The 12,297-nt window shown below is 44.5% G+C and overlaps 1 protein-coding gene across 1 annotated transcript in view; it reads right to left on the bottom strand. All coding sequences in view use genetic code 11, as the record gives it.

The window, feature by feature from the left end:
- The window catches only part of EGR_09727 (Cadherin-related hmr-1), a gene marked incomplete at both ends in the record, with an annotated part of 30,695 nt that extends 18,410 nt beyond the window's left edge, over window positions 1–12,285 (bottom strand). The window contains 21 exons of the mRNA XM_024498976.1: window positions 734–854; window positions 1,187–1,482; window positions 1,681–1,979; window positions 2,186–2,515; window positions 2,590–2,761; window positions 3,442–3,605; window positions 3,905–4,177; window positions 4,755–4,898; window positions 4,998–5,156; window positions 5,376–5,683; window positions 5,867–6,044; window positions 6,201–6,663; window positions 6,738–6,877; window positions 8,465–8,748; window positions 8,827–9,043; window positions 9,110–9,396; window positions 9,480–9,733; window positions 9,809–9,935; window positions 10,897–11,008; window positions 11,169–11,391; window positions 12,044–12,285. Of these exons, the coding sequence (XP_024346612.1) occupies window positions 734–854; window positions 1,187–1,482; window positions 1,681–1,979; window positions 2,186–2,515; window positions 2,590–2,761; window positions 3,442–3,605; window positions 3,905–4,177; window positions 4,755–4,898; window positions 4,998–5,156; window positions 5,376–5,683; window positions 5,867–6,044; window positions 6,201–6,663; window positions 6,738–6,877; window positions 8,465–8,748; window positions 8,827–9,043; window positions 9,110–9,396; window positions 9,480–9,733; window positions 9,809–9,935; window positions 10,897–11,008; window positions 11,169–11,391; window positions 12,044–12,285 (4,793 nt within the window). The remainder of the gene's footprint in view (window positions 1–733; window positions 855–1,186; window positions 1,483–1,680; window positions 1,980–2,185; window positions 2,516–2,589; window positions 2,762–3,441; window positions 3,606–3,904; window positions 4,178–4,754; window positions 4,899–4,997; window positions 5,157–5,375; window positions 5,684–5,866; window positions 6,045–6,200; window positions 6,664–6,737; window positions 6,878–8,464; window positions 8,749–8,826; window positions 9,044–9,109; window positions 9,397–9,479; window positions 9,734–9,808; window positions 9,936–10,896; window positions 11,009–11,168; window positions 11,392–12,043) is intronic.
- Between the last annotated feature and the right edge of the window lie 12 nt (window positions 12,286–12,297).

Genomic DNA, 12,297 nt, shown 5'->3' with positions numbered 1-12,297 from the left:
AACCCCTTCATATATGACCTGACAGTCATACTTCTGTTCCTGACTCAGTGTAGCAGGTATTCCTGCGAATGGGCATCGGATGTGTGGTTTGCCTAATCGACACATAATCTGTCACATAACAAAGCTACAGAAGGTACGAAGCATTCCATGGGAAAAGTAAACACGATGATTTACAAGCTCTTGGAAATCTTGAAGAGTTGGCGTATTCACATTAGGTGAGTACCAAGAAGGCTTTCTGATTTAGACAATAACAAATGAGTTAAAGTGGTCCGCAGAATCAAGGGATTGTATTAATAAAAAAGAATAGGATAATCTGAATGTCGTCAGAACATATTAGAGAAGTCCGGGTGCACAAACGTGCCCTAAGGCAGAAGAATCATGCAGATTTAGCACAGATGATGAAGTGTTACGAGCTGCCCTGTGACGATTAAGCAGTACTACCAAATTGTGCCAGATAAAAACTTTGTACGTATTTATTTATAAACACAGGAAGAAAGTTTGTGGCAAATAAATTCAGTTTAGGGTCCCCAAAAAAGTGCTCTTTTGTTGCAGAACCCCCAAGTCTCGGATTAACATGAACATGTTTCAAGAATAAGTAGTAAAAATTTTTCGTTGAAAATTTACTATTTGTGAAATACTTGGCTTCAGTCGATTAAACTGTCTGCAGGAGATGTAAAGAGTGTTCTGCTGAATTAAGGAGGACGTTTCAATGCATAAACAAGTTTTCGCTTACTTAAACATGAGATCATTCTCATTTTCTGGCATAAAATGAAAGATTCGGTTGATTCGGTCGGAGTCAAATCGCTCCGTAACAGGCATTGAGGCAATCGGTAAATCTGGTAGGGCATTTGTGTCTGCAAATAGAAAATGAGGAGTTTTTTAGGAGGAAAAACAAAATTCGACGTGAAGCATACTGACTTAATTGCCGCTGCAACTTACATGGCCAGTACCAAACATCTGAAAAAAAAAGTGCAAAACAACGTATTAATGGATTTTTTGTAGAAAAAAAATAGGAAACTTCTTCCCAGAAATAAACACCTGTGAATAAAACCCAACGGGTAGTGCACTCGAGGTGGTCAGGACTCAAATTGGTTATTCGATAAAACCGATAAATCAATAAAACATAAATCAATTACATTTATGACACTATACAGCTGCCGCGAGAAAGGGAAGACGCTAGACTCACCCGAGGGAATGAATGCCTCAAGACTTCCAAGCGCATTTGATGGTGCCGGGGGCTTGTCAGTGGTTACTGTCACTGTCAACGTGGAAGTGGCTGTTCTTGCCAAGTGTGACAGTGTGGCGACAATCGGCACGGGGAAGTAGGACATGCCTTCAACTTCTCGCGAGAGTGTGGTTCGCAGACCGAGGTTGAACTTCCCCCCAGTCTGATTAATGATTGTGAAAAGTCTGAGAGCCTGAGCTGATTGAGACCCAAGTTCATAAGAGATTTTACTCCCTTGATTTGGGTAATCAAGATCCCTGGAGAGAGAAAGTATTACACCATTCTTGTTTTAAATGCCTACACGGAAAAAAAGGCTAATCGCAAGGAAAAGTGGTTATATTTGTCGGCATAAATGCGACATTGAGGCAAGATAGTAAAATCAGAATGTCATTATGCCGTGATGGTCGTGGATGGGTCAAAATGCCAACGACTAAGCGTTAGTAGATAACACTTACATGGCTGCTATTTGCAGTGGAAGAATGGGTGTATTAGGGGGAGAATTGTCCGCAACCTGGTAGCCCTCCAGTGCTTGGCTTGGCAGCACAGGTCCCTTCGTGATGACGGTCAAGGTCATCGTTACGGTGGAAGTCAATGAGGGCTCCCGCCTATCGTTTACGCTAACGATTAGAGGCCAGCGTACTCTTCCATCCTCCGACGAAGGCAAAATTGGAAGGCGGACAGGTGAGGTGGTTGGGTTTTTCAGAAGGTTAAGAAGGTTATCCCTCTCGAGACGTGAGATCAGCTGAATGCGCGCCTTGAGAAAGTTATATGAGAATTGAAAGGCGTGGAGGCAGAACGGTTTACCCAGTAATGGAATGAGCAATTGATCGACTTAACTGAGAAAAAAGGTGACTTTTGCACTTCCACACATCATCCCCAAGAAACGGACTAGCTTTAAGTAACCACGTAAGTCTGTTGAAACACTCCCATCCGCCAAAAGCATAATTTTAGCAGTCTTACAGACTGATCATTAATCGCGTCCATCCCAAAGGCTCCATTGGCAGAGGACTTGGAATCCAGACGAAACCATGCACCCTCGGCCATCATGTCAATGATGGAGATTTGGAGGTTTACAAGAGTCACCAGTCCTAATGTCCCATCCAGAAGCTCGCCCGGACCGGAAGTCGGTTGTATGCGGATTAGGGGTGGATTGTCATTGTCTTCAGTAACTGTGATTCGTACATTGGAAATGGTCTTGTGAATGTGGTTAGAGTCGAAGATTATTATGGTAAGATTTTGAGGCTCTGGAGGCACTGATGGTTGACTGTCTACATTGAATTTCTGCAGAGGCTGCCAAAGAAATAGATTTGCTGAATAAATGGTGAAATAAAGTATCACCAAAATCTACTAAATTTCATACTTACTCTGATACCACAGGCGTCGATTGTGGGATTGTAGACTACATCAAAATAGCTGTTTTGTGTGGACAAAACACAGGAGTGCTTTCCCCAATCTGAGACGTCACCGTCCTCAATGAAGATTTCGAAGACTTCTACGCCAACATTGGCCCTCTCAGTTACGGTTATGTCAAAATCCCTAGAAATACAGAATATAACTGATAACGGACGCTTGTTTAACTGGACTTGTAATCACGCGGGTTTTTTGGACCCCGCACCACGAATTGCCTCTTTGATGGCGTGGGACCCCCGGTATGCCTTTCAAAGACCTTAGAATTGAGTGGGATATTGCAGAAAGAAGGCATCTGATTCAGATGGCTAAAGCCAGACCGATTTTCAAAAGAGGGGTTAAAACTGTGGCTACTTTTTCCAGCTACCTCAGTCCCGTGTTTGGTGGGAAGGCAAATGACAACTGAGGTGACATCAGACTGGAGCGGCTCTTTCCTAGGGTACGTGAATAAGTGATAACACCAGTAACTACTGAAGCCCCGTGGGAGGTTAGGGCAGTGTTGCACTAGGAATAGCGACTGACATACGATCTACACACGTTGTGGAGCATCGTCCAGCTTGGAGCAGTAAGAAGCCAGCTAATTCCTTTTTAGACGACAACTAATTCTTTAACAGGACGAAAATCGGATACAACAGAAGAGATGGAAGGAATCACTAAGGTGGAGGTTAAATGTTCACGCGTCTCCATGACCACCGACTACGGTTAATACAAGTGTTGAAGGGGATAATCAAACCTAAAGGTTTTTCTCTTTAAAATCTCACTTTTTAGATTTTTACTAATTTATTTAATCAACACCAATGTCAGCTCACGGTCCTCCAACGATGGTAGGAGGTGAATCATTGACGTCGGAGACAACGACAGTTAGAGTTCCGCTGACAGTGAATAGCTGTCCACCACTTGCCGGAGGCTCCACGTTAGTTGCCACGATGGGAATATAGTGGACTTGCGATGTCAGTGTTTCGTAGTCGAAGGACTAGAGGTAAATCGCATTATGAAAGTCTTCACACTAGTTCTACTATTACTACTGGGTCTGTTCAAAAACGGTTAGGAGAGCACTATGATTGGACCGTATAAGGCAAACTATTTGTAAAACTTCCATTTACTAACAACAAGAAAGCGTGTGGGTGTTCACAACTTAAAACTAGGGCGACTAGCACGCATACATGAATCGCACAGCTGCGGCATGGAGATTAAATGAAGAAACTTAGTGTGTCACGCATATGTGACACATGGTAACGAGCGTGTATATTAAATGTAATCAATCCAACTCACGATCAGAGGAATAAGGGAACCAGTCTCAGTGATTCTAAAATTTTGATTATTTGTAACAGCACGATAATTGGACGTAGCATTGATTCCAAAGTCTGCATCCGGCGCAACCAAATTTGCGCATTGCGAGCCCACTGCCGAGTTCTCGGGGCAAGCGACCATCGAATTGGGGAAAGGCCAGCGTGGATACTGGTTGTTTATGTCTCCCAGTTGAACTCGTACCTCAGCGTAGGCGTACCCTTTCCGATTTTTCGCCATCACGGAAATGGTGAAGACCTGTTCCATGGGCCAATCAGAATTAAGTCAACTGGTACAGATGGAAACATCCCTTCCCGTTTCGAGTGAAAAGCCCGAAATTTTAATTTTGCCGTGGTGAAATAACGTGTCCTTTGTAGCCTTCCAGTAGCGATATAGTGAGCTATCCTAAATGACGCAGTTGTTTCAAAGACTCAAGACGGTCGTACGTCTGTGCATCAATGGCAATCCCGAGGTTGATATTTCCTTCTTGGCTCACGGCACTACAATCATTCTTATAAACCCTCGAACCTCTGATCGACTCATGGACGAGAGATAAGTCATTCTACTGGATGCTGCCTTTACATACTACGGAATCTGCCATTCTGGAGGACTACATCAGAGGTCAGGAATGCAAGGCTGCTCGCTCGAGCGAGTTTGCTTGGACCTATTCAGGCGTGCTGACAAAACGCTCTATGCCGAGGCTTCCCAAATATTCGCTGGGTACTTGATGCTTGTGGCATACTGGTACGTTGTTATTTCAGAATTTTATGTTTGTATGAAATCAACTCTTCAACCTTCAAGGCAAGCTGTCAATTCAGACGGCCTTGAGTCTTACCGGGAGTCCAACCGGTTGGTCCCTCGGCATGCCCTTAACAATACTCAATGCGCCCGTCGTTGAATTTATGCTGAAGTAGCTGACAAAAAAGCCACCGATTGAGTAGTTCAAATTTTTCGGTTCATTAGGGTCTGTAGCTGAGGGCTAAAAGGCCAGAAGAAAGGTATCACTTGAAAAAACACTTTTGAGATATCTTGATTATAGATCTTCAAATATGGGACGGTGGGGAGGAGAATAACTTACGGAAGCGTTTAAGACGACTTTGGAGAGTTCAACCACATCATAGACGTACACAGATTGAGTAAACTCCGGTAATCGCTGGTTAGTGGAGATGATTTTTATTACCACCTCCCCACTCACCTCACAGTCCCCGTCATTTACGGAGACGGTGTATTTTTGAGTCTATAAGGCATGAAAAATACCAACTTGAGAAGTCTGTTGCTCATGAAATGAATGTGGAAGGTGGATAGACCCAAAGAGATGGATAAGCGGCGGTATCAAAATGTGAGGAATAGTGGCAATGAAGAATAGATGCTGGCGACTGGTGCTTAAAGGTTCTGATCTTGGGAGAATGGAGATGGACACATGAAATGCGTCTTCAGGGAAGGCTCGCGTGCGTACCTGTACAGTGGCCAACCCAAGTGGTCGAACAACTAGGACCTGGCCAGTGGCAGAATTGATGGCAAAGTCAACAGAGCTCCCCACCATCGTGTAGACAAGCACTGATGTCTCGTCTGCATCTTCTGCACTAATCTTGCCCACCTCAGACCCGACAACGGCAGACTCCAAGACACTGAATTCCATCGTTGTTGAGATGAATTGAGGACACCGATCATTCTGATCCAACAAGTATACAGTAAGTGGCAATTCAGCTAAAATGGGATGGATACAGCAGTTAAACAACATTGCTTCTGTCTCGCCCTCAGATACTGGAAATGTGGTAGAAGTAGGGGGGAGGTATGCAATGGAAAGCTATTTCAGCCCCTCGCAGCTCAGTTGCCAAGTTGGTGACAACTAAGCTCTATTACTAGCTTTCTAGTCTATCAGAGACGTCAGTCTGTGCCTTATAAGGTCCACCGTGTTGACTTGAATGTCGAAAGTACTACACTCACCCGAATTTGGTCTACCCTCGTTAGCTTGAAGCGAAGATGAAGCGCTGTCTTCTGCTTTCACCTTTAACACGTAATTTTTCTTCCTTTCAAAATCCATTTGAGCAGCTACGGTAAGGAGCAAATCTCCCTCGATTACAAAATTATTATCGTCGGTGGTTTGCATCAAGGAATACTGAACCTACAATGGTGACAGAAATAAAACAGATTTCTTAGGCTCTGGATGACTTTGGCATAAATGCAGTCACATCGGTCATCCATATGGAATAATGTGGCCTCTCCCTCTAGTCTGATAATTTGAATTAAAAGGTATTAGAGCAGTGAATTTTCCTCGTACCTTGTTGAACTGCGTTGTTGGGTCCAAGTCCACAGCAAACAGCTTCAACACCACTGTTCTCGAAGGCGCATTTTCAGGAAGGCCCACCTCGGACAGACTGAACTGGTCAATAAACTGTGGCACCATGTTGTTGACATCCTCCAATTGGAAGGTCATCACCACATCAGCACAAATGTCACCGAGGACCGGATGTGTGGGCTGTTGGCAGGCTCTGACTCTCACGATATACCGATTGATTCTTTGATAGAGGAAATTGGAGCCCGAGTAGATAGTCAGTGTAGGTCTTCTTTCCGAAGAGTAGACAATCTCGCTGGTAAACGGTGGTGGACTGTTAATCCAACCAGTTTGTTCAAAGGCGCCTGGGATGTACGCAATGGAGTAGTCGTAGGTGGCTCCAGGCCAGGGCGTTGCAACTATCTGGGCCAGTGCTAGATTTGTACTATTTTCCAGGAACTTTGAGGCCCTGTTTGAATTCGTTTAAGCGCAATTAAAACCCTCTTTATAGTGAGATTCCAAATACCGGCTGGAGCCACTTACACGAATTCAGTTTTGATGACTGGGGGAAGAAGCTGAGGTGCGTTAGATGTCACAACGGTAACAGTGGCGACCTGCCATGTCCTCCAGGTTTTAGCTAAAGGAATGGGATTCCTCGCTTGGACTTCAAATGTATAGGATGGCTGAAATAAGAATAAGCAGATACGATGCTCTGGTGGATGTTCCGGAATATTCTCCAATTTGCGCTTCCGTTGAGTCCTCTCCATGGACTCACAACCACAGGAGGTTGAAGGTTATCCAGAATGGTGATCATTAAGGAACTCAGCACTCCAGCCAGTGGACGCGTACGTATCTTGATGGCATTAATGATCTCCACACTGGATCTTGATAGTATTCGTGAAATACATTGGTAGGATACTCTTTACTAGGTCCTCCACCACTATTCCCCTACTTCCATTCCTCATCTTCCTCATGTGATGGTTGTAACTGATGCATGTCTGTCTTACGAAGCCAGTTGAATTCGGTTCCAGGTCTGCACAAGGTTCGCCCACAACTTGCCATGCAGCATTAGTAGAAAGCAAGACAAGGCGCTCAAAGTTAAAGGGGTCACATTCAGGAGGACTTACTGTCCTTAAAAGTAATGCGGTGTTTAGAGTAAGGGGTTCATCGACGCCTCCATCAACTGGGAGGTGAAGGGTGGAGGAATGAGTCGCACACTTATAACATGGAGGAGCAAGCGACTAGCGGTTAGCTTCAAAGATGACGCATCTGTTGTTCTTCTTCACTTCTTCCACCTCAGCTACATTGTGAAAACACGGCGTCTAGATGTGGATGAATGTTTGATGACTGACTAAATGACCAACCCAAGGAGTAGACTGTAGGGTTTGTGTCCAAATAGTCCACTGGCCCACCGTCCCACCCCACACCTATGCAACTACTTCTAGGTCCCACTTCACCCACAGAAGACAATGCTTTGTGTGTGGTGAGGACCAAATAATTACGTCGGAGATGTCGACACTTCTCGCTACAGTTGGAAGGTGTACAAGAAGACACCTTCAAGGACGCAATACCTCAAGTCCACTGCAAAGTAAGGCAAAAGAGGATCTACACTTTATGATGAGTAAGTGAGATGGGATGGGATGGGGAAGAAGATACTGTCCCAACCTCAGTCTCAGCCCCAGCCACCTGCAATTCAATTACATTCGTATTTTCTATATGTGTATTTCGAATACGTGTGCACCAACTTCTGGACCAAAGTGAAGTTTCCATTAACTCCTGCATAATTTCCTCGCTTTTGGTCCTCTAAACATCATAATTAATTCTTGTAATTGAGCGTCTGGTGTAGATTTCACTCCTCTAGCTGAAGACAGGAATCTGGATTAACCGCACTAGAGGAGATCGAGTCGGCCAAAAAGCCCAGACTATACGACTCTCACAATTTCTAACCCCTTTCATCATCCCCATCCTATTGTGCTGGATGGGCTTCAGTTTCGGTGCCATTCTCCTGCACTCCATGGTACCATCAACCCTCAGTTTGGCCCAGCAAAAGTAGCAATAAAGGAACCATTTCGTACTCCAAGTCAGTCACTCTGTCAGTCATTCGTCAACGCGCAGCATGTGTCAGGACATGTAGGACACAACAAACCATTTTGGTGAGCTGTACCAAAAAATCGTCCTAACTTCTCCGGTTAGTAAGCGTCATACTCAATGACTACTGGGAAAGAAATAAATGGATATGCATATCTGTGCTTGCTGAGATGCTGACCTACATCAGTTAGCGTCGTCGTCACGGAGATTTCGCCGGTAGATTGATTAATAGCGAAGAAGGTCAAGTCGAGTGAAGCGAATTCGTACAGAATTTGCGCATTGAGGGTGTCGGGTTGATCCAAGTCAACTGCAACCACTTGGAGGATGGGGCTTAGAGGATACTGACTGAAGTCGTAAAATCGCTGAACAAACGCGGTGTAACTGGTGGGATCGAATTGAGGAGGGTAGTTGTTAATATCCACGATCTCCAAACGGAAATTGCACAACGATTTGAGCTCGGGCACGCCTGTAAATGTAACACCAAATTCCACGAGATAATGTTGCCGTGTTAGCTCTCTTTAAACCCAAGCCAACAGAGACCCACCCCAGTCGTAGACAGCCACTGTGAAGTAGAGTTGATCGGGCAATACTCCACCAAATTGATCAGCGGTTCGCAGTAATGGCTTGACATTGTAAATTGAGCCATTATTTTGGACAATTTGAAGGTAGAGGTGCGGTCTTGCGAATACCGTATTGCCGATCAGTTCATACCGGAGGCGTATTGCCGCGAGATCCGGATTATCCGTGTCCGTTGCTGCAACCTATTAAAAAAAAAACAAAATTTAAGGGATGCAAATCAACATTTTAACAAATTCGGTCAAACTAACCGATCCAATGATAGTTTCAGCCGGTGCCAACTCCTCAAGCGTCATTGTGGCTGGGCACTGAGTAAATTGAGGCGCCACAAGATTTTTATCCACCACCTCAACATTAATCTCCATAGTTTTACTCTCCAAACTGGTTCCAGGCTGTGGACAGCCTGGACACGTTCCATCATCTGCCGCTCCAACCGGTAGGGTGTAGTTCATGAGTTGAGGTTCACGAATCAACAAGATCTTTCCTGTGTTAGTTTCGATTCTGAAAGGACCCATTTCGATCAGCGGCCGATTGGTAACTGAAATTCAAAATTTTAAAGGTCTTTTTTTGTGCTACATGTCTAAAAGAAGTTTTAACTTCACTTGAGCCACAAAAACTAACCCGTGTCCACAAAGAAGAAGCTCACATTTCCACCGTCTTCGTCAGTAGCAGCAACTTGGGCAAAAGGATAGGCCTTGGCAATCTGCTGGCGGAAGATTTTCAATCGTGGTAGGGGAATAATGACGGGAGGATTGACATTGGCGTTTTGAACCATCACACGAATCAGGGTGCTGGCGCTCGAGCTTGCGTCCGAGGCGATCAACTCAAACTCGTAGAAGGGTCGACCGATTGGAAGGGCAGCAAAACTCAGCGGTCTATGCAGCACAACGAAAAGATATCATTAAAAACTGGATGCTTAAAAAGCATTGGAAGGAGAAATGGGAACTCACGCAAATGTCTCGATTTGTGCTGAACCTTTGGAAGTTGCCACTACACGAAAATTCACGGCTTCGGCTCCTTGAAGCCTGTACTGATACACTCTGTTGGCGGGTAGTGTGTCTCGATCACCAGGGGTCACTAGAAATGTCATCGGTACTTTTAACTAAAGTATAGCATCTTGACAATGACCAACTCTAGTCTGATTTAGGTAGATACTCAACTGCACTGACCATTCAGTCAGTGGGCCCTTCCACCCTCTTGACGGTGAGACATAGTGATCATGACTACAGCCTTCTAGCCTTTCCACGCATTGATAATAAGCGTTGACTCGTACTATTGCATATCACAGTGTCTTCAAAGAAGAGAAGAAGCAAGTGTATTCAATCCTCAGGGACAAAACTTTTGACTTTGTTGCCATCCGCCGTGGACGGCTGAATAGCCAGGGACTCCGTAAAGACTGCAACTTTTGGCATACCACTGATAGTGAAGAACAGGTTCTCAACGAAGTGAAATTAAGAGTAGAGGAATGCTTGCTATATGGTCTTTAAAATCAAATCACGCAAAGCAGAAGCTACTGAAAAAAAGCAATTGGTTTCCAGAATATGCTTGCTGTGGAACATCGCGCAGTCTCAAGCACTGTCTCCTGAATCAGGCTATCTTTAATGCGTTCCATCCTAGAGAGGATACAATAGTCTGAAACTCAAACTAAATCCCAAGATTTCACTATAACCACCAGGTAGCCTCCTGCCCATGGACCAACTCCATCGCTTTTCCTGTGATTGTCCATAACGGAGGGAGAGACGGAGGTCATTTCCGGAAGCATAAGATAAACAAATAGCTTTGCTATTTGTGTTTGGATGTAGTCTTAAACTCTCCCGGCTTCTCCATATACTGAGCATAAACCATTCTTCCGCACGGATACGCTTTATTACGCCTTTAGGGAGGTTCCGGGATGCTACATACTTTTGTAGGCATGCGCTAGCCATTTACTTAAAAGAACTAGCAACAAACTAAACAAAGTTCTAATTTTATATGGTCTTTGGTCGTCTTCAGAAGCGCTACAGAACCACTTTAGCCTTTAAGAAGTCGCCAAATTTACCTTCAAGAACAACACTTCCAATTTGGACGGTTTCAAGAATGGGTGCTGATTGATATTCCACCAACTCGAAAAATGGAGGATTGTCATCCGTGTCAATGATATTGACCACCATCTTCAAAAAAACAAATTCAGGTGAAATCACAATCAGAGGATTAGTGGTGATTGCTCACAAAAAAGTTTTAATGGGAGTGTGCTTACGCTACTTATAAATTTAAAGTAGCACTCATAGATTTTGAAGAGTAAAATCTACAAATTTATGCGATTTAACTTACCAAAGCGGTGGCAGAGAAACCACTAGGGACATGCGCCTCTATGAGATAACTCCAGGAGTGATCGAGTATGAGCTCGTAATCATAGTGCCGTTTAGTGGTGATCCGACCGTCGCCGCCATTGTTAATTCGAATAGGCTCCTTCGAGGGATCGGGTCCTCGAAGCACGGTAAAGGTGATATTTTCGTCAAGAGAATTCAATGAGCGCGCGGGAACATAGCCCACTCTTTAAAAAAATGGTCAAAAGTAATACTTTTAAAGTAGTTAGGGAGGTGAAGCGTAGCACGTGGATGGACGATTTGAAACATCTCACTTCTGTAAAGGCTCACATACTACAGTTTTTCAAATGGAAACCTACGTCCACATTTAGCTAGCCTTTACGGCCAGAAGTGTCCGTAATCGCAGAAAACTCTTCTGTTTTGATGTTATAGACGATTCATGACCAATTTATAGACATTCTGGAACATCTCGCTGCCGTCCAACTCACCTGCCCGACCAATATCAACTGCAGACAGACTTTGGGCGTACTAGTAATCGCTATAAGGTCGAAGCCAACCAAATGCAATTTAGAGGCTAGACTGCAACCACCTTGTGTGTCCATTAGCCAGTCACCGACCAGTTCCGACGACAAGCAGTGGTGACTTTGTGCGTGGAAGCGCGAGATATTTAAATGATGCGTTAAAAACTTCCACATCTTCGAGTGATGTACACCCTCGAAGTGCAAAATCTACATGTACTGACATGTGTGATAACCGCTAAAATTACGGCTGACAATAGTGGCATTTGTCACACCCAGTTGGTCCAAGACACGACCGGTTGGTGCATGAGTCAAGCCTAACTTCACGATGAGTTATCACCGAACTAGTATTTGGAATTACATGGTTTCAGGCGGTAATTCCTCCGAGTAGTTGAACTGAAAGATGGGCGCTGGGAAGACCACGGGTTGGTAGGAGGTGTAGACCCATAGTAGCATGTCAGCAAAACTCGTCTCCGGTTTGACCGCATTCAAATCCACAACTCGAATGCTCAATCTGTATACATGGTTCTCGGGAAACAGAGCCTTCCCCACTGTTGTAATAACTCCCTTAAAGAAGAAAGAAGAACGTTTGGTTGTTCTCATACTGACGTCGCT

This window comes from Echinococcus granulosus (genome assembly GCF_000524195.1).
Source record: "Echinococcus granulosus chromosome Unknown EG_S00163, whole genome shotgun sequence".
Lineage (NCBI taxonomy): Eukaryota > Metazoa > Platyhelminthes > Cestoda > Cyclophyllidea > Taeniidae > Echinococcus > Echinococcus granulosus.
The sequence above is the reverse complement of the archived record's forward strand: the minus strand, read 5'-3'. Positions and strand labels throughout refer to the sequence as shown.